Source organism: Salvelinus sp. IW2-2015, linkage group LG27 (assembly GCF_002910315.2).
Source record: "Salvelinus sp. IW2-2015 linkage group LG27, ASM291031v2, whole genome shotgun sequence".
In the NCBI taxonomy this organism is placed as follows: Eukaryota; Metazoa; Chordata; class Actinopteri; order Salmoniformes; family Salmonidae; genus Salvelinus; species Salvelinus sp. IW2-2015.
The window spans coordinates 30,201,504-30,221,920 of NC_036867.1; the positions used below are offsets into that span (position 1 = coordinate 30,201,504).

Genomic DNA, 20,417 nt, shown 5'->3' on the forward strand with positions numbered 1-20,417 from the left:
AATTACAGAGCTCCAACTACAAGCCATACACTCGCCACCACGAGCTCATTTACCGAAAACCACACGCGCACGATAGAAAGACACAGGATGAGATTCCCGTCTCTCATAGTTGAAGTGTACCCATGATAGAAATTACAGACCTCTACATGCTTTGTAAGTAGGAAAACCTGCAAAATCGGCAGTGTATCAAATACTTGTTCTCCCCACTGTATACAAAAGAATGGACACCCCTTCAAATTAGTGGATTTGGCTATTTCAGTCACACCTGTTGATGACAGGTATATAAATCGAACACACAGCCATGCAATCTCCATAGACAAACATTGGCAGTAGAATGGCCTTACTGAAGAGCTCAGTAAATTTCAATGTGGCACCGTCATAAGATGCCACCTTTCCAACAACTCAGTTCAAATTTCTGCTAGAGCTGCCCCAGTCAACTGTAAGGGCTGTTATTGTGAAATGGAAATGTCTAGGAGCAACAATGTCTCAGCCGCAAAGTGGTAGGCCACCCAAGCTCACAGAACGGTACCGCCGAGTGCTGAAGCGTGTAGGGCGTAAAAATMGTCTGTTCTCAGAAGAAACATCAGCACATTAATGACATCGATATACATGGCCGAGCAGCTGCACACAAGCCTAAGATCACCATGCGCAATGCCAAGTGTTGGCTGGAGTGGTGTAAAGCTCGCCGCCATTGGACTCTAGAGCAGTGGAAACGGACACATCTGGGTTTGGCTGATGCCTGGAGAACGCTACCTGCCCGAATGCATAGTGCCAACTGGAAATTTGGGTGGAGGAAAAATAATGATCTGGGGTGGTTTTTCATGGTTCGGGCTATGTCCCTTAGTTCCAATGAAGGGAAATCTTAACGCTACAGCATACAATGGCATTCTAGACGATTCTGTGCTTCCAACTTTGTGGCAACAGTTTGGGGAAGGCCCTTTCCTGTTTCAGCATGACGAGGCCCCCGTGCACAAAGCGAGGTCCATACAGAAATGGTTTGTTGTGATAGGTGTGGAAGAGCTTGGCTGGCCTGCACAGAGCTCTGACCTTAAACCCATCAAACACCTTTGGGATTAATTGGAACTCCGACTGCGAGCCAGGCATAATCGCCCAACATCAGTGCCTGACTTCACTAATGCTCTTGTGGCTGAAAGAAAGCAAGTCCCTCAGCAATGTTCCAACATCTAGTGGAAAGCCTTCCCAGAAGAGTTGTGGCTGTTATCGCAGCAAAGGGGGGACCAACTCCATATTAATGCTCATGATTTTGGAATGAGATGTTCGAAAGCAGGTGTCCACATACTTTTTATCATGTAGTCTCTGTCAAAGCGAGAACCTTGAAGCCCAGCAAGAAGGTTGGAGCTGGTGCTCATCATTCAGGTAACAATACAAACACACACATCAAATCTCACATCAAACCAATAACTCATTTACAACTGGTTTGTAATTGAAATAAATAATTTAGAAAGTATAAAAATACAATTAACAGACACCTTAGTCATTATTTTATTATATTAAACAAAATATGTTGTTACAGTGTTTATGAAAATAGTGTTTGGTGGAAATGTTTGTTTGTGCTTTTCTAATAACCAATTTCTCTGTTCTATTTATGTGCTTGTCTAATAACCAATTTCTCTGTTCTATTAATGTGCTTTTCTAATAGCCAATTTCTGTGATCATGAGTGACTCATTGAACAAATCCTAACTATCAGTATCTGCAATTTGGCAGTACGGTACGTCCAGAACCTTGTTTTGAGAAAGTGATATCTTTCTCAGTTCTGCTTCTCTCAGTTTCAAGAGAGAAGCAGCCTAGTGAGGTATTAGTCTGTCACATGCATGACCCAGTATTGGTCGGTCACATGAAGGAAGTAAATGTTAATGATGAATTAAATATGAATGATGAATAAGCTAAATCATGCAAATATAACTTGTCTGTATATAAGATAACTAACAGGACTGCCCCGCGTAGAGCTCCTGATCGACATGTGTACTTTGTGCATTGAGTTGGTTGGACCCTCTCCAGCGCGCTGATAATAAAGAATTTCTCATTTAAGATTGTCTTCGAGTGTCCCTGTGTAGGACTTCCACAATTGTTTATGAATAGCTTACTAACATTTAAACATTTAGAAATAATGATTAATACATGATTAATACACGTTGAATTAACTATTTCTAATCCAATATCAATGCTTTATTACCAGGTGTTATTATAAAGTYCTACCAATTATGGCAGTTTTTTCAATTTCCTTAAAAGTTTCTGTTTTTAAGATAAGATGTTTTCATCTGATAGCGACGCAATGCAAACACAGAGCAGATGTACAGTTACCAGCTTCTATGTGTCAATGTCAGGGGGACTGGAGACAGGGGCCATGTTGAACTGCCTGTCCAAATATGTCTGCATCTTCCTCCTGCTGGCCCTGTCAGGCCTCTTCTTCCTCTTCCGCAACATCAACGTTCTGGAGGTGAGGAGGAAAGGTGACCTTCCCCCAGAACAAGTTCAACCTTGCTTCCAACACTATCTTTCATCCATCACTATCCACATTAGCCTACCACCCTTTCACCTTTAGTGACCTCTACTCTCCCCCACAGTGGAAGCTCAACTGCACCTTGGATGTGTGTAGCATCCACTCAATGGGCCCTATTCTCCTGGACCGCAAGCGCTGCTTCTGTAGCGGGGGACCAGCTGGAGGCTCTTGTCATTGTGAACGAGTTCCAGGGGTGACCCAAGAGCCATGGTGGGGACGTCCTGCTGGCCCAACTGCACTCCCCACAGTTGGGGGTGGGCATTGCAGGGCAGGTGCTAGACCACCGGAACCAGACCTACTCTACCATTTTTCCATTACTGTGAGAGGGGTTTGTACAGGTGGAGGTGACAGTGGTCCCACCAAGTGAGGCAGTTCATGTTTTACGACACTTAGGTGAGGAACGGACAGACCGGATTCTTTACAAGAGCCTATTCCGTTCTGGATTACTGTCTGAGACCACCATGTGTAACTTGTGCCTGCCGACCAACCAGCAGCCGCCTGTACTGCTACAAGCCCAAGCAGCTGCTGAGCTGTGACACGCGGATCAACCACTTCAGGGCAGGCTACAAGAAAGATCTGATAACCAACAAAGAAGCATTGCTCTTCCAGAGGTTAGTGCGGGGTAAAAAAGAATGTCTGTGGGAATGAGTATGCTGCCCTGTTTCCAATTGTCCACATGGCTGGGAGAACCTATTCAAGTAAGTAAATACATTTCGAAAGTGTAAAACAACCGATCTATTAGCTAACTAGCTACAGTGCTGTCTAACTCAAATGAGCTAACTTAGCTAGTTGGCTAGCTAGCTTTCTAACCAACTTCACATACTGTATAGATAGCTAGCTAAGTGAATGAAATATCAGTATATCACCATCTACCTAACTTCATATTAGCTAGCTATCTTGATGTATTTATCACTAAAAAACAAACCCCAAATGCATTTGTAGGTAGCTAGCTAGTTAACAGCCATGGAGGAGGGTGAAAGGATAGCAGCCCCAACTGTCAGTGAGAGAGTAGGCTATTCTGGATAAGGCAGGCACTTTTGTGTAGTTCCTGTCCCTAGAAGTGAGGATTGAGATAATAGTAACATAATATTCAGTGTGGTGTAATTTGACTATAATGAAGTCTGTTTCTTGTGATGTTTTCTGTCCTCAGATAAAGAGAGCTATGAAAGCCTGTCTATAAATGAAGAGGTCCTGGGGACTCCAAGGGGTGCACATTTTTGTTTTTGTTTTAGCACTGCACAGCTGATTCAAATGATCAACTCATCATCAAGCTTCAAGTGGTATTTATGTATTCATTTGTGACGCTATCCTTGATATGATCCTGTTATTGTCACATGCACATATGTGTGGCCATGCATCTATCAACCCAATGTTATCATGATTTGTTATCAGMGATATTACACTTTAGTAATCCACAATGACCTGGTGATGTAAAACTCTAATAATTACATTGTCTTCCATATTCCTACAGATACCTTGTAACTGGAGATTCCTTCAAAGCGATTGCTTACAGTTAACGTGTAGGGCACTGCAAGGTTGGGTGACCAGGGCCATCTGGGCCTGCCTCCTGGAGGAATTCCGGTGTGTGAAAGCTACCTGTGTCCTGCATAACTTCATGAGGATGGACACGAGGCCCAGGAGGGGATATGCAGCCGCCGTGTGCCAGAGAAGTCTGCAGGATGTTTCAAGTATGGGGTACAACAATGCCACAAGAGAGGCAATCTGTGTGCGGGAGATCTTCACCTCCTACTTCTTCGAAGAGGGTGCTGTTCCCTGGCAACACCATAGACTACACTATCCACAACCAAAGGCTCTTTTAAGAGCCATTCACATTGCAATAAGAGTATTCTTCCATTTACTTAGCTATGTCAATTGCAGTTATTCAATTTCCAGTTTCTCTCCCTTTGATTTATACTTCTCAGGTGAGGGTGCTGTTTAGGTAAGGGTGTGATGTCTGTACAAAAACAACACCGGCTATTTTAAAATCACCCATATTGAAAAAATGTAGAACAATTAGACACTCTATAACCCACACCTACACACTCGTGTATCAATCTGATTGATGGATTGTGTTGTGCAGTAAGCAGGCTCAGGTGTATAACTGTGGCTCCTTCCACCTTCAAAGAATAGGCAAGAGGGCCAACCATGGAGAATAGTTAGACACTTCATTATTTCTACAACTACACTATATTGTTTGTCCTCGTGTGTCCGTTCATGTTTTTCAGCATAAAGTACTCTGCAGCCACACACAGATTCCTGTTGAACACTGTCTCTTTAACTACCTTATTTTCTCAATCTCCTTCACTTCATRCCTCTTTCCTCTTCTCCCTAAATCCTCTAGGTTATATCAGCTGTGTCGGTGAAACCCTCCCACATCTGAACTGGCTACATAGAGGGCACAGCATGATCAGAAGTGAGAGGTCACAAGGTCAGGACAACAGGAATTATTATTAAAGAGATGCTTTACATTGAAATACAGATAGAGATGCAGTAGACCCAGAGTTAARGATCCAAGGTCAGTTTTGCATTTCACCTCCTGATTTATGATAATGTTAGAATAAAAACAAGGCTTAAACATGCTGTCTCTCTCGCCATCTGTCTCTCGTCTGCAGATGTTTTTATGTGAGAGAGGATGCCAACCCCCAGTCCCATCATCGCCGCCTCAACTTTCGTGCCGACTAGACACTTATGTAATTGTGATGAACTGAGAGAATATTTGGGTAGCACTAATCATTAATCATATGCTGCCTTCCCTGCTCCTAGGTTCTTACCTCTTTCCCTTTGTCTTTTACACCTCTCGCCACCTCTTTCTTCCTGTTTTTGTAATGCACAACAGATGTGCATTGAAGTACAGATTGAACTTGTATTTATAATATTACAATTATAATATTTGTAATGCATGTATTTATAACACTTGGATAATTAACTTATTTCAATAAAGCATTTCACATTCTCTACTGGTTGAAATGCCACAACTATCCTGTGTTTAACAGATCAATGCAGATGAAGTGCATTAGATAGAGATTGACTGGTTTTAGAGTATTTACATGATGCATAGGAAGTGTAGTGTACTGTTTAAAAAWTTTTTTTTTCTGTATATATGAATTACAAATCAGCCTTTAACTAGTTAAATCCTGTTTCTAGTCTCTTAGTTACAATGTGTAACCATTGATGTCCCAGGATCAAGATTGGTAAACACTGTTGAATTTTGTAATTGTAATACATACATGCAGACACAGCATCATTCAAAGACTGGAATTTGATACTCCTGGTATTGGATATGACTGAAAAATAATGTCAGACATTCATACCATTGATTCCAAGATGGCATAGCAGTCAGACGTCCTTTGTCCTCGTCTTGTCATGTCCCGTGTATATATATACTTTCTTCGCATATCTTTTATATATTTTATTTTCCAAAAACTCAACTTCAAAACACTCTCCTGCAACCCGCCTCACCAATTAAAAAAAAAAAGTATTATTTACCTCAAATCTGAAATCCACAATAGAAGCTAGCCAGAAGCTAGACAGTTTACTGGCTAACGTTAGTATTCAGCTAACCACGGTTTGTGGTCATCAGCTATCCTTTAGCTCAAAAAGCTATCGCCAGTTTTGCACAACACGACTCAGACCAGAACATACCGGACCTACTTTTCTCTCCACATCCCCGGATTTCAACCGCAAGCTCTGGACATTTACACCTGGATCCGTGTGACTATTGGCTTGCGTCGATCCCGGAGCAAACATAAATTATTCCGGAGCTAGTCAGCTGAAGAGTTCCATCAGCCACTCCTGGGCTACAATCACCTATCCGGACCCGTTTTACTGCCGATGCGGAGCCCCACCGGGCCTTCAAGACTGGACTACCGACGTTATCTGCCCGAGGGAGTTATCCAACTGGCCCCTCTGTCGCGAAGTTACCTGAACGCCCATCTGCGGCCCGCTAATCGTTAGCTGTCTTATCGGCTGCTATCTGAATAGGTCTATCGGACAATTTTTCTTGGGTCACTATAACTATATCTATTTTGCCAACTGGATTGATCCCCTCTATCACACAGAACCCCACTAATCTACCGTTGGAAACGCACGAGGTAGCTAAAAACAGACCTCCATCCTATGCTAGCTTGCTACCGACTAGCTGTCTGAATTGCCGTTACCCCAACCAACCTCACTACTCACTGGACCCTTATGATCACTCGACTAAGCATGCCTGTCCTTAATATCAATATGCTTTGTCCATTGCTGTTCTGGTTAGTGTTTATTGGCTTATGTCACTGTAGAGCACATATGTCAAGAGTCAAGGCCGCGGGCCACATCCGGCCCGCGAGAAGGTTTTTTACGGCCCTGGGATGATCTTGATTTATTATTAGAACGGCCCGCAGACCGCAGCAAGCCGGCAGCCGCAGATCTTTTACACGCACCAATACTACATTTCCCACAATGCAACGGTGACGCACCGAGCAGTAGGCTGCTTCATTTCAATATTTATTGGCACAGCAGTCGTCAGCATCACAGTAAAATTAACTTTCAGATACCCATCAAAAATGGCAAAACGGAAGGTGGACACTGAGAACGGGGTTTCAAACAAGGTGGGAGTCGGAGTATATGTTCACGGAGGTAGCTGGAAAACCTGTGTGTCTTCTGTGTGGAGAAAGTGTGGCGGTACTGAAAGAGTATAATCTGAGACGACATTATGAACGAAACACGCGGACAAAAACAAGAATATGGACATGGAACAAAGGCTACAAAAGGCAGAGGAATTAAACGAGGCCTCAAATCTCGACAGGCTCTGTTCAAAAAAGCCAAATCACAAGGCCAGGCTGCTGTCAAGGCCAGTTTTATTTTGGCAGAAGAGATCGCTAAATCAGCCCGGCCATTTACGGAGGGGGATTTCATCAAAAACTGCATGATTAAAGTTTGTGACGAAGTTTGCCCAGAAAAAAGGCAACTCTTTTTAAATGTGAGTCTGAGCAGAAACACCATTGCCGAGAGAGTAGACCAGTTGTCCATCAATCTAAAGAGCAGCTTGTGAAAAAGGGAAAAGATTTCATTGCATATTCCTTGGCTGTGGATGAGAGCCCCGACTTTCTGACATTGCCCGTTGTCAATTTTCATCCGCGGAGTGGACTCCAGCCTAAGCGTGACAGAGGAGTTTTTGGCTTTACGTCCTATGCATGGCACAACTACGGGGCATGATTTGTATGAAGAGGTGTCAAGATGTGTAAATGAGATGGAGCTGCCTTGGGAAAAACTCGTGGGTTTGACAACCGACGGAGCACCTGCGATGTGTGGACACAGGAGCGGACTGGTGGCGAAGATACGGGAAAAGATGCAAGAGGAAAACGCGACAGGTGAGCTGACAGCTTATCATTGTATCATACCCCAGGAAGCGTTGTGCGGTAAAGCTTGAAAATGGAGCATGTAATGAGCATCATCACGCGCACAGTTAATTATCAGAGCCAAAGGTTTGAATCACCGCCAGTTCAAGGCATTTCTGACGGAGTTAGAAACGGAGCATGGTGATTTGCCTTATCACACAGAGGTGCGATGGCTAAGCCAGGGAAGGTGCTTCAAAGATGTTTCGAGCTTGTGAGGAGATTTGTCTGTTCTTGGACGCAAAGGGAAAGACACAACACAACTCCGAGACGAAATGTTTCTGTGTGAAATGGCTTTTCTGTGTGACATTACGAGTCATCTGAATGCAATGAACTTGACGCTGCAGGGTCGGGTTCATGTCATCTCTGATATGTAACATACAGTGAAGGCATTTAAAACAAACTGACTCTGTGGGAGACGCAGATGCGGAAAAGAAAATTTGAGCCACTTTCCCCAGCTGCCAGACCATGAAGAGAAGCTCTCTACCAGTGGCGTTCCGCGAGCGCACAGTTGGCTGATAAAATAGGTATGCTTGCCGCTGACTTTCGACGCCGATTTGCTGACTTTGAAGCACAAAAAAGCAGGTTGGAACTGCTCGGTAACCATTTTTGCTGTTGACGTGGAAAGCTCACCACCAAACCTCCAAATGGAGTTGATTGACCTCCAATCAATGATGCACTGAGGGCAAAATATGCGGCAGTGGGTGCTGCGGAGTTCGCCCGTTTCCTCCCGACACAATGCCCAGCTGCGCATCCAGGCTGCTCAAACGTTGTCTATGTTTGGCAGCACATACCTGTGTGAACAACTGTTTTCTTTGATGACCTGAACAAACATCACACAGAAGTCGACTTACTGCTGAACACCTCCACTCAATTCTGAGGATTTCCTCAGCTCAGAGCCTTACCCCGAACATTGATGAACTTGTGGAAAAGATGGGACACCACCAAGTAACCCCTCAACCTCAAACAGGTGAACATTACTGTGCAATCACATATTTAGAGTTTTTACTCAGTTCAAGTTTAAAAGTTAAAGTTTAATATTTGTTTTCACTGCATGTTACTTCTCCTTAAACAAAGTGTTGTTTTTGATTAATAGATTTTTGCACTTTATTTTATTGTATTTCAATCCAATTATATTTTAAAAATATTTCAGTTGAGTGGATGATAGAAAATTGCTATTATTGTTTTTTTCTTTGAAGTAATTTACCCACTTTTGCTAAAATAGAAAATATAGGCTACTGATGGTGCCTTGATACCGGTTTCTTTCATTTAATGTTATGTTATGGGGATTTTTATATAAAGGAAATTTGTCTTTTGTGTCTGTTGAAAATTAAAGATTACTGACAGAGCATAAGAAAATATTGCTTTATTTATCTGATCATATTGGAATATATTTGTTGGTTTTCAGTAGGTTCAATTAGGTTCACTAGACTATATGCGTCATTTAAAATTTTTTCAATGAACATTCGAACAGTCCGGCCCTCGCTTGTAGCTAAATTTTTTATTTGGCCCTCCGTCCATTTGACTTTGACACCCCTGCTGTAGAGCCTCTAGCACTGCTCATTATACCTTATCCAACCTTTCAGTTCCACCACCCACACATGCGATGACATCACCTGGTTTCAATGATGTTTCTAGAGACAATATCTCTCATCACTCAATACCTAGGTTTACCTCCACTGTATTCACATCCTACCATACCTTTGTCTGTACATTATACCTTGAAGCTATTTTATCGGCCCCGAAACTCCTTTTACTCTCTGTTCCGGATGTTCTAGACGACCAATTCTCATAGCTTTTAGCCGTACCCTTATCCTACTCTCCTCTTGTTCTCTGGTGATGTAGAGGTGAATCCAGGCCCTGCAGTGCCTAGCTCCACTCCTATTCCCCAGGCACTCTCTTTTGTGACTTCTGTAACCGTAATAGCCTTGGTTTCATGCATGTTACCATTAGAAGCCTCCTCCCTAAGTTTGTTTTATTCACTGCTTTAGCACACTCTGCCAACCCGGATGTTCTAGCCATGTCTGAATCCTGGCTTAGGAAGACCACCAACAATTCTGAAATCTCCATTCCTAACACAAATTTTCAGACAAGATAGAACCGGCCAAAGGGGCGGTGTTGCAATCTACTGCAAAGATAGCCTGCAGAGTTCTGTCCTACTATCCAGGTCTGTATCCAAGCAATTTGAACTTCTACTTTTAAAATCCACCTCTCTAAAACAAGTCTCTCACCGTTGCCGCCTGCTATAGACAACCCTCTGCCAGCTGTGCTCTGGACACCATATGTGAATGATTGCCCCCTCTATCTTCAGAGCTGTCGTGCTGCTAGGCGACCTAAACTGGAACATGCTTAACACCAGCCATCCTACAATCTAAGCTTGATGCCCTCAATCTCACACAAATTATCAATGAATCTACCAGGTACCACCCCAAAGCCGTAAACACGGGCACCCTCATAGATATCATCCTAACCAACTTGCCCTCCAAATACACCTCTGCTGTTTTCAACCAAGATCTCAGCTATCACACCTCATTGCCTGCATCAGTAATGGGTCAGCGGTCAAACGACCTCCACTCATCACTGTCAAACGCTCCCTGAAACTTTCAGCGAGCAGGCCTTTCTAATCTGGGGTATCCTGGAAGGATATTGATCTCATCCCGTCAGTAGAGGATGCCTGGTTATTTATTTTTTTAAATGCCTTCCTCACCATCTTAAATAAGCATGCCCCATTCAAGAAATGTAGAACCAGGAACAGATATAGCCCTTGGTTCTCTCCATACCTGACTGCCCTTAACCAACACAAAAACATCCTATGGCGTTCTGCATTAGCATCGAACAGCCCCCGTGATATGCAACTTTTCAGGGAAGCTAGAAACCAATATACACAGGCAGTTAGAAAAGCCAAGGCTAGCTTTTTCAAGCAGAAATTTGCTTCCTGGAACACAAGCTCAAAAGTTCTGGGACACTAAAGTCCATGGAGAATAAGAACACTCCTCCCAGCTGCCCACTGCGCTGAGGACAGGAAACACTGTCACCAGCGATAAATCCACTATAATTGAGAAATTCAATAAGCATTTTTCTACGGCTGGCCATGCTTTCCCCTGCTACCCTACCCCGGTCAACAGCCCTGCATCCCCACAGCAACTCGCCCAAGTCTTCACCATTTCTCCTTGTCCAGTCAGCGGATGTTCTGAAAGAGCTGCAAATCTGGACCCTACAAATCAGCCGGGCTCGACAATCTGGACCCTTTCTTTCTAAATTATCTGCCGAAATTGTTGCACCCCTATTACTAGCCTGTTCAACTCTCTTTCGTATAGTCTGAGATTCCCAAAGATTGGAAAGCAGCTGTGGTCATCCCCCTCTTCAAAGGTGGAGACACTCTTGACCCAAACTGCTACAGCCTATATCTATCCTACCCTGCCTTTCTAAGGTCTTCGAAGCCAAGTCAACAAACAGATTACGACCATTTCGAATCACCACACCTTCTCCTCTATGCAATCTGGTTTCAGAGCTGGTCATGGGTGCACCTCAGCCACGCTCAAGGTCCTAAACGATATCCTAACCGCCATCGATAAGACCAATACTGTGCAGCCGTATTCATTGACCTGGCAAGGCTTTCGACTCTGTCAATCACCACATCCTCATCGGCAGACTCGATAGCCTTGGTTTCTCAAATGATTGCCTCGCCTAGTTCACAACTACTTCTCTGGTAGAGTTCAGTGTGTCAAATCGGAGGGCCTGTTGTCCGGGCCTCTGGCAGTCTCTATGGGGGTGCCACAGGGTTCAATTCTTGGACCAACTCTCTTCTTCTGTATACATCAATGATGTCGCTCTTGCTGCTGCTGAGTCTCTGATCCACCTCTACGCAGACGACACCATTCTGTAAACTTCTGGCCCTTCTTTGGACACTGTGTTTAACAACCTCCAGACGAGCTTCAATGCCATACAACTCTCCTTCCGTGGCCTCCAATTGCTCTTAAATACAAGTAAAACTAATGCATGCTCTTCAACCGATCGCTGCCTGCACCTGCCCGCCCGTCCAACATCACTACTCTGGACAGTTCTGACTTAGAATATGTGGACAACTAGAAATACTTAGGTGTCTGGTTAGACTGTAAACTCTCCTTCCAGACTCACACAATCATCTCCAATCCAAGTTAAATCTAGAATGGGCTTCCTATTTCGCAACAAAGCTCATGCTGCCAAACATACCCTCGTAAACTGACCATCCTACCGATCCTCGACTTCGGCGATGTCATTTACAAATAGCCTCCATAACCCTACTCAATAAATTGGATGCAGTCTATCACAGTGCCATCCGTTTTGTCACAAAGCCCCATATACTACCCACCACTGTAACCTGTACGCTCTCGTTGGCTGGCCTCGCTTCATACTCGTCGCCAACCCACTGGCTCCAGGTCATCATCAGCTCGCTGGTCACCATAGCAGCACCCACCTGTAGCACGCGATCCAGCAGGTATATCTCTCTGGTCACCCCAAAAACCAATTCTTCCTTTGGTCGCCTCTCCTTCCAGTTCTCTGCTGCCAATGACTGGAACGAACTACAAAATCTCTGAAACTGGAAACACTTATCTCCCTCACTAGCTTTGCACCAGCTGTCAGAGCAGCTCACGAATTACTGCACCTGTACATAGCCCATCTATAATTTAGCCCAAACAACTACCCTCCCCTACTGTATTTATTATTTAGCTCCTTTGCACCCCATTATTTATATCTCTACTTTGCACATTCTTCCACTGCAAATCTACCATTCCAGTGTTTTACTTGCTATATTGTATTTACTTTGCCACCATGGCTTTTTTTTTTTGCCTTTTACCTCCATTATCTCACCTCATTTGCTCACATTGTATATAGACTTATTTTTCTACTGTATTATTGACTGTATTGTCATGACTGTCCTGATCAGGTCAGGTTACAGGAGACCACACCCTACAGCTTATCTCTCAACCCCAACAGAGGAGGAGAGATCTAGGGGTCTGAAGATGTGGGGTTTTATGACCCTCACCCATGGTAATTCTGAGACCACGGACACATTCCTTGTCCCTTCCCTCTCACTATGGAGAACCAGCTCAGAACTGTAAACATGAATAAAGGGACTTTGGAACAATGGTTTCCGTCAACTACAATGGTGGTCATGACGATATTGGAATATGAAAATGTATGTCATTTTTGTTTTGTAATTAAGGTTAATAGATTACGTTATTATGAAAACATTGTAACGTTAAGGTTTTCCTCGTATATGCTTGATGTTTATACATTGTACGTTGTGTGGAAAATGTCCAAATCAAATGAATGTTTCGGTAGAGATGAAATGTGAAGTTAGTTGTCTAAATTTGGATTTGAGTAAAATCTATACTTGCCCTCTCAAACTTGGTACGCCCAGAGAATTGCCCTGAAGGCGGTTACGCCCACTTCTGACCCGAGGGTATAAAACTGTGAGTGCAGAATTAACAGATTAGACTAAGTGACCCGAGCTGCCACAAAGGTCTAAAAGGTCAACGAACCCAAAACGCAACAAGTTTGAAGACAAAGAAATATTTTTCTACCCAGCTAACGGATGAGTAGCGGTGTCTAAGCGGGTGAATACAAGCGAACCACCTAGCTCCCTCCCCATCGAATCGTGGTATCTACACTCTTTCATCTTTACGCTGTGAGCTCTGAGCTACAGAGCTATCTGTCCTCCGAAGACCCCTTCCAGAGCGAGGACAAAGGAACAGGCCAGTAAAGCCAAAGGACACGGACATCGTGAGGACACTGAGAGGTGCGCAGGGAAGTGCGTCATTGAGCAGCTTGGACGGTCCACACGGGAAATCCACGGAGACCTTCCACAAGTAATTACATCATTATATTCTGACTCATAACAGCGGCGTTTGGGGCAAGGCTAGGTTTTAGAATGAGCATAGCTGACAATTTCACCCAAATGTATATTCCTCTTGTGTTTTCTCTCTTTTTAAATCCCCATTTTGGGTAACACGCGCCCTAGTGTGTTGGCCCGTTATACTAAGTTCTAATCAATAGCCTGAATGTGTTTTTGTGTATGTGTATCTTTTATCATCATTTTGCTTTTTAGTAAATAAACATTCAACTAAGATTGGTGTGGTGCGAATTCATTAGTGAGACCCGGGTCCGTGCAGAATCCCGGGCTATACGACGTTCAGAACGAGACTGTTAGGGGCAACTGGTTAATTGCCGGCTGTGGTAAAATCGATATTCTGATATTCTTTGAGTTAATTTGGAAAATAGAAACTCAATAAAAACTAGTTTTCCCATGGTGCCCCAGGTTAATGAGTTAATAATTGCTTGATTCAGTTAATCACGTAATTAGAAACTTGTAATCATTCGATGAGCAACAGTCGCCACATTAACTAATACAACGTCACGACAGTATGTTTGTTTTACTCCATGTGTAACTGTGTGTTGTTGTATGTGTCGAACTGCTTTGCTTTATCTTGGCCAGGTCGCAATTGTAAATGAGAACTTGTTCTCAACTTGCCTACCTGGTTAAATAAAGGTGAAAAATAAATAAAAATAAAACCTGATCTGCACCTTTATTTGCCAAGGTAGGGTACATGATCAGTGAATATACTGAATGTACAAGCTACAATGTGGGGATCTCATGCATGGTAATAACTACATGTATACACGAGTTGCATCCTTAGCACAAAGTTATATTATATTCTACTCAACCCATAGGCTTCATTAATGTCATTCAGACTGTTTTGAAGTTGATACAACTGGCTATGATAGCTGAGGTTCATAGCTAGGTTCTGAACTAATATGTATACCAAACGTTTGGGTCCATAGATGGGCTAGATAGCCGATCCAGAGGCATACAGGCATTTTTATCCTCCACTGCACAATAAGCAAGAACATAGCTAGTTACTTTATTTAATCAATATGCATTGCATGGAAAATATCAGTAAGGCAAGCTTACAAATTTGTTCATTCAATTTGCAGTAAATGCTTTAGCTAGCTAGATTCTTTACATCCACTGTTTCACAAGACGACAGCCTGGTGTGCTGGTTGTTTCAGGAGTCCCTAAAACGTTAAACAACCAGACTTACAATTTCATACTCATGTCACAACACCCATAAAGCTAGCTGGCTAATGTTAGCTAGCTTGCTAAATCGCGATTTTCGAAAATTTACTTTATGATTAAAATATGCATAATCGTTTGTCTCTACATTAACTAACATATTCCTGTCAACTGTACATTTTTTGGATGATTCGTTATGACGTTTGAATCACTTACATTTGCTTCCATCCTAGTATTTTTGTCAGCCATCTTCGCTGAAGAAAGTCTCCAGCATTGGGTGGCGTAGCGTTAAATTCGTCATGGGAACAGCTCCCTATGATTGGTCATCGCCCAGCGGTCGCCGCTGGTGATTTGCATAAAGTTGGGAAAAGTWTTTTTTTCACCTTCTAAAGGTCCCCCTCTCTCTCAACTTTCCTTCCATTGAAATGAATGTGAAGCGGTGTTTCACCGCGCGGCCAATGCTGGAGGTGAATGCTAATTGGAAKCGTTTTTGGAGTTGCCTAATTGGAACCGCAATTTAGAACAATGACGGACTCAACAGACTCAGACCGGTTGAGCACCATCCTGGATCCGACTATTGACCATCCGTTGACTGTGAACGGCCAGTGCGACCCGACAGATCAACAGCCACCCCAAATCAACAGCCACCCTAAATTCAAGCTGGACCAGGAGATGAACATTAGCGATAGCGTGGAGGGGCAAGGTAGGCCGATATCTATGACAAATCAAACAAAAATACAATACGCATACGGGCTACTCCAGGCATGTCTCGAATTTCCATTATACATTGTTGTCTCTTAGCAGACCGGATACCTGAAACAATTATGGTTAAGACTTTAGTTGAAGGGGGTATAGTAACGCAGCCGTAACATTTAATTAGTTACCGAGGTAAAGACAGTTTCAAGTTCGATATTCGACGGATATTCGCGCTTTCAAACCTCAAAAYCTTTCAAACCACTTGAGCCACAGACTCCAAACAAGTGTCATGATGTTGGAAAAATTGCGCACAACATTGCACAGGTCTTATTTTCACGATTTAGACATTAATTTGCTTTCCAAAACTAATAAACATGTGGAAATGTGAGCAGCGTCTTGTATTCCTAGTTGAATTACAGAGCGTGAACAAAAATGTGCTGACAACAAAATCACCAAATTATCAATGAAATCAAAATGTATCAACCCATGAGTCTGGACTTTGAATCCACACTCAAAATGAAAGTGAAAACCCACACCTACAGTCTGATCAACTTTATGTAATGTCCGTAAAAACAATTGTCAAAAATTGAGCTCAGTCGTGTGTGTGGCCTCCACGTGCCTGTATGCCTCCCTACAATACCTGAGGCATGCTCATGATGAGTGCGGATGTCTCCTGATGGATCTTCCTCCCCAGACCTTGACTAAAGCATCCGCCAAACTCGCTGGACAGTCTGTGTGCAAACGTCGCATTAGGTGGATGGATGAAGACATGATGTCCCAGATAGTGCTCAATTGATTTTCAGGTCTGGAACGAGCGCGGCCGTCAAGCATCAATGCCTTCCTCTTGCAGAACTGCTGACACACTCCAGCCACAGAGGTCTAGCATTGTTCGTTTGCATTAGGAGGAAACCCAGGGCAAACCGCACCAGCATGATGGTCTCACCAAGGTTAGATCTTCCATCTCGTACCAATGGCAGTCAGGCTACCTCTGCGAGCACGATGGAGGCTGTCGGACCCCCAAAAATGCACCCCACACATGACTGACCCCACCGCAAACGGTTCATGCTGGAGGATGTTGCAGGCCAGGCAGAACGATTCTCCACGCGTCTCCAGACTGTCACGTCTGTCACATGTGCTCAGTGTGAACCTGCTTCATCTGTGAAAGCATCAGGGCCGCCACTGGCGGAATTCCAATCTTGGTGTTCTCTGCAAATGCCAAACGTCCTGCACGTGTTCGCTTGTAAGCACAACCCCACCTGTGGACGTCGGCCCTCATACCACCTTCATGGAGTCTGTTCTGACCGTTTGCAGCAGACACCATGCCCATTTTGCCTTCTGGAGTCCATTATTGCAGGCATCTGGCGAGGCTCCTCCTTGCACAAAGGCGGAGGTCTAGCGTCCTGCCGCTGGGTGTTGTCGCCCTCTACGGCCTCCCTTCCACGGTCTGCCTGATGTAGCTGGCTGTCTCCTGGTAGCGCCTCCATGCTCTGGACACTACGCTGAAGACACAAGCAAACCTTCTTGCCACAGCTCGCATTGATGTGCCATGCCTGGATGCTGCACTACCTTGAGCCACTGTTGTGGGTTGTAGAACTCCGTCTCATGCTACCAACTAGAGTGAGAGCACCGCCACAGCATTCAAAAGTGACCATAACCATCAGCCAGGAAGCATAGAACTGAAAGTGATCTGTGGTCAACCACCTGCAGCAATCACTCCTTTATTGGGTGTTCTTGCTAATTGCCTATAATTTCCACCTTTTGTCTTTCCATTTGCATCCAACAGCATGTGAAATTATTGTCAATCAGTTGTTGCTTCCTAATGGACAGTTTGGATTCACAGAAGTTGATTGACTTGAGTTACATTGCTGTTGTTTAAAGTGTTCCCTTATTTTTTGAGCAGTGTATATACATCAATATAAAATCAATTAGCCTCAAATAAATAATGAAAACATGTTAAATTTGTTTAAATAATGCAAAAACAAGCAGTTGGAGAAAGAAAGTAAAAAGTTCAATATGTGCTATGAAGAAACTAACATTTCAGTTCCTTGCTCAGAACATGAGAACATATTGAAAGCTGGTGTTCCTTTTAACATGAATCTTCAATATTCTCAGGTAAGAAGTTTTAGGTTGTATATTATAGGAATTATAGGACTACTTCTCTCTTATACCATTTGTATTTCATTAAACTTTGACTATTAGATTTCTTATAGGCACTTTAGTATGCCAGTGTAACAGTTATAGCTTCCATCCCTCTCCTCGCTCCTACCTGGGCTCGAAACAGCAACACAACGACACAGCCATCCTCGAAGCAGCGTTACCCAAGCATAGCAAGGGGAATAAAACTACTCCAAGTCTCAGAGCAAGATGACGTTTGAAACGCTATTAGCCCCGCTAACTAGCTAGCCATTTCACATTGGTTACACCAGCCTAATCTCGGGAGTTGATAGGCTTGAAGTCATAAAACAGCGCAATGCTTTGAAGCACAACGAAGAGCTGCTCCAAAACGCATGAAAGTGCTGTTTATGAATGCTTACGAGCCTGCTGCTGCCTACCACCGCTCAGTCAGACTGCTCTATCAAATCATAGATTAGTTATTAACATAATAAACACAAGAAATACGAGCCTTAGGTCATTAATATAGTCGAATCCGGAAACTCATCATCTGGAAAACAAGATGTTTATTCTTCAGTGAAATACGGAACCGTTCCGCATTTTATCTAACGGGTGCATCCATAAGTCTAAATATTCCTGTTACATTTGCACAACCTTCAATGTATGTCATAATTACGTAAAATTCACACAAATTAGGCAGCCCAAACTGTGATATTACACTGACACTGCGTGCAATGAACGCAAAAGTTTGACACAATTTCACCTGTTTAATATTGCCTGGCTAACCTGGATTTCTTTTAGCTAAATATACAGGTTTAAAAATACATAATTCTGTGTATTGATTTTAGAAAGAAGCATTGATGTTTATTGTTAGGTTACACATTGGAGCAACGATACGCACCGCGTCATATATATGCAACGCAGGACACCTAGATAACGAGTAGTATCATCAACCATGTGTAGTTAACAGTGATTATGATTGATTGATTGATTGATTGTTTATAAAAATAAGTTAATGCTAGCTAGCAACATTACCTTGCGGCAATGTAATCAGGTTTAGAGCATTGGACTAGTAACTGTAAGGTTGCAAGATTGAATCCCCCGAGCTGACAAGGTAAAAAATCTGTCGTTCTGCCCTGAACGAGGCAGTTAACCCACCTTCCTAGGCCGTCATTGAAAATTAAGAATGTGTTCTTAACTGACTTGCCTAGTTAAATAAAGATTAAATAAAGGTGAAAAAAGCCAAATCGGTGTCCAAAAATACCGATTTCCGATTTTTATGAAAACTTGAAATCGGCCCTAATTAAAATCGCCATTCGATTAATCGGTCGACCTCTACCTCATACCTCTGCCCACTTTAGTCAGACTGCCAGACTGTGCACCACAGAGCCAATCAGGATAATACATACAGGTCAACAGTGCCAATTGAAAGTCAAGGGGTGTTTCTGTGCCTTTGGATTATCTCTCTTACAGAAACCCGTGGTTCAAGTTGCTCTGCCCATGTCTGAAAGTGACAGAGAGCAGCCAAGAGAGATTTTTAACAGTATGTCATAAAAAAGTATTACACTGTATGAACGTATGTAAAATGTAATATGTATTAGATCCAGTACAATGGAATAACTAAGAACCTGAATTGAATGCAGGCATTTTCCGATTCCTCCTCCTCTTTCTGTCCAGCAGGTCAACCAAAAAACACTTGGCCTGATGGTTCATGCAGATACTGGGAAGCAATATAGAAATGTATTGATCCCTTAAATGACTTTACTATTTTACCATATCACAACCCTTATACCACTTCACAAAAATGTACCTAAATCAATTTTGGGGAAATGATTTTACTCACAAAAGACGTAGGAATTGATTTTCCCAGTTAGAAATAGTAGGCCATGCATATCAAATAACTATTTAAATCAGAAAAAACGAACCCTCAAATGCAATATTTAATTTTAAGTTGTCTGCAGGGGCTTGTTGTGAATGCACTCAAATATCAAGTCATTATCAGGTATGTAAACTGCGTCTAATTCTCAACGTAGAAGGATTTGTCTTCATGTACAGTATATGAAAGTGATGCTATTAAAAGATTCTTTCACATTACCAAACTCACGGTGACTGACAAATCACTGCCTATTACTGTGATTAAAAAGAGCATATGAAATACTGTTTTTCATGAGGCCTACCTGTGCGCCTTCCTTTAAGCACCTCCGTTTGAACACCTCTCCTGTCCTTCATCCATTCCACATACAGCCATTTGCGGATCTTTTTCAGTTCCATGTGAAAGATAATTATTGCGAGAATGGAAAATGTTTTGACTTAAGTTTTTTTAAACAGCCATGTAAAAATGAAGGCCTGCAAAGCTTACAGATTAAGTCTAATAGCATTAGATGAAAGTAGAACAAACATCAGTGTGTAATATGAAGGTATAGTCAGTGGACATTCTGAACCTTGTTTAGGGTCAGTAGGTCACATGAACAAAGGAGCTATTGAAATTCTACATTTTGAAAAATTCATGGGAAACCATGGAGATAAAAAAAAAAAATGGACAAACTAAAGGGTGTGCAATATAAAAGGGTAGTCAGTGGACATTCTGAACCTTGTTTGAAGTAAGTGTCACATGACCAAGGAGTTATTGAAATTTGAATGTAAAAAAAGCTTGTA

At 42.8% G+C, this 20,417-nt stretch overlaps 1 protein-coding gene and 2 long non-coding RNA genes across 7 annotated transcripts in view; 2 read left to right on the forward strand and 1 right to left on the reverse strand.

Moving 5' to 3' along the window:
- Positions 1-123: 123 nt before the first annotated feature.
- LOC111953166 (uncharacterized) lies at positions 124-9,959 on the forward strand. 3 transcript variants are annotated; one of them, XR_011474267.1, is made up of 7 exons: positions 125-2,459; positions 2,587-3,133; positions 3,673-3,802; positions 3,994-4,677; positions 4,864-4,950; positions 5,135-6,811; positions 9,452-9,959. It is a non-coding gene; the product is annotated as an uncharacterized lncRNA (long non-coding RNA). The 3 variants fall into 3 exon arrangements; XR_011474266.1 differs by having other exon boundaries at positions 124-2,472; positions 3,994-4,950; XR_011474265.1 differs by having other exon boundaries at positions 3,994-4,950.
- Positions 9,960-13,535: 3,576 nt separating this feature from the next.
- LOC111953234 (transmembrane protein 163a) overlaps positions 13,536-20,417 on the forward strand; it is a 67,871-nt gene continuing 60,989 nt past the window's right edge. For 2 of the 3 annotated variants that reach the window (XM_023972370.3, XM_023972369.3), the window contains exon 1: positions 15,380-15,657. In XM_023972370.3, the coding sequence (XP_023828138.1) occupies positions 15,480-15,657 (178 nt within the window). In that variant the 5' untranslated portion in view covers positions 15,380-15,479. Of the gene's footprint in view, positions 13,750-15,379; positions 15,658-20,417 lie in introns of those variants that run through there. The other variant, XM_023972371.2, reaches the window with a different exon arrangement.
- Positions 14,789-15,268, reverse strand: LOC139023116 (uncharacterized). Its single transcript, XR_011474272.1, has 2 exons — positions 15,171-15,268; positions 14,789-14,956 (listed from the first exon to the last, which is right to left on the reverse strand). It is a non-coding gene; the product is annotated as an uncharacterized lncRNA (long non-coding RNA).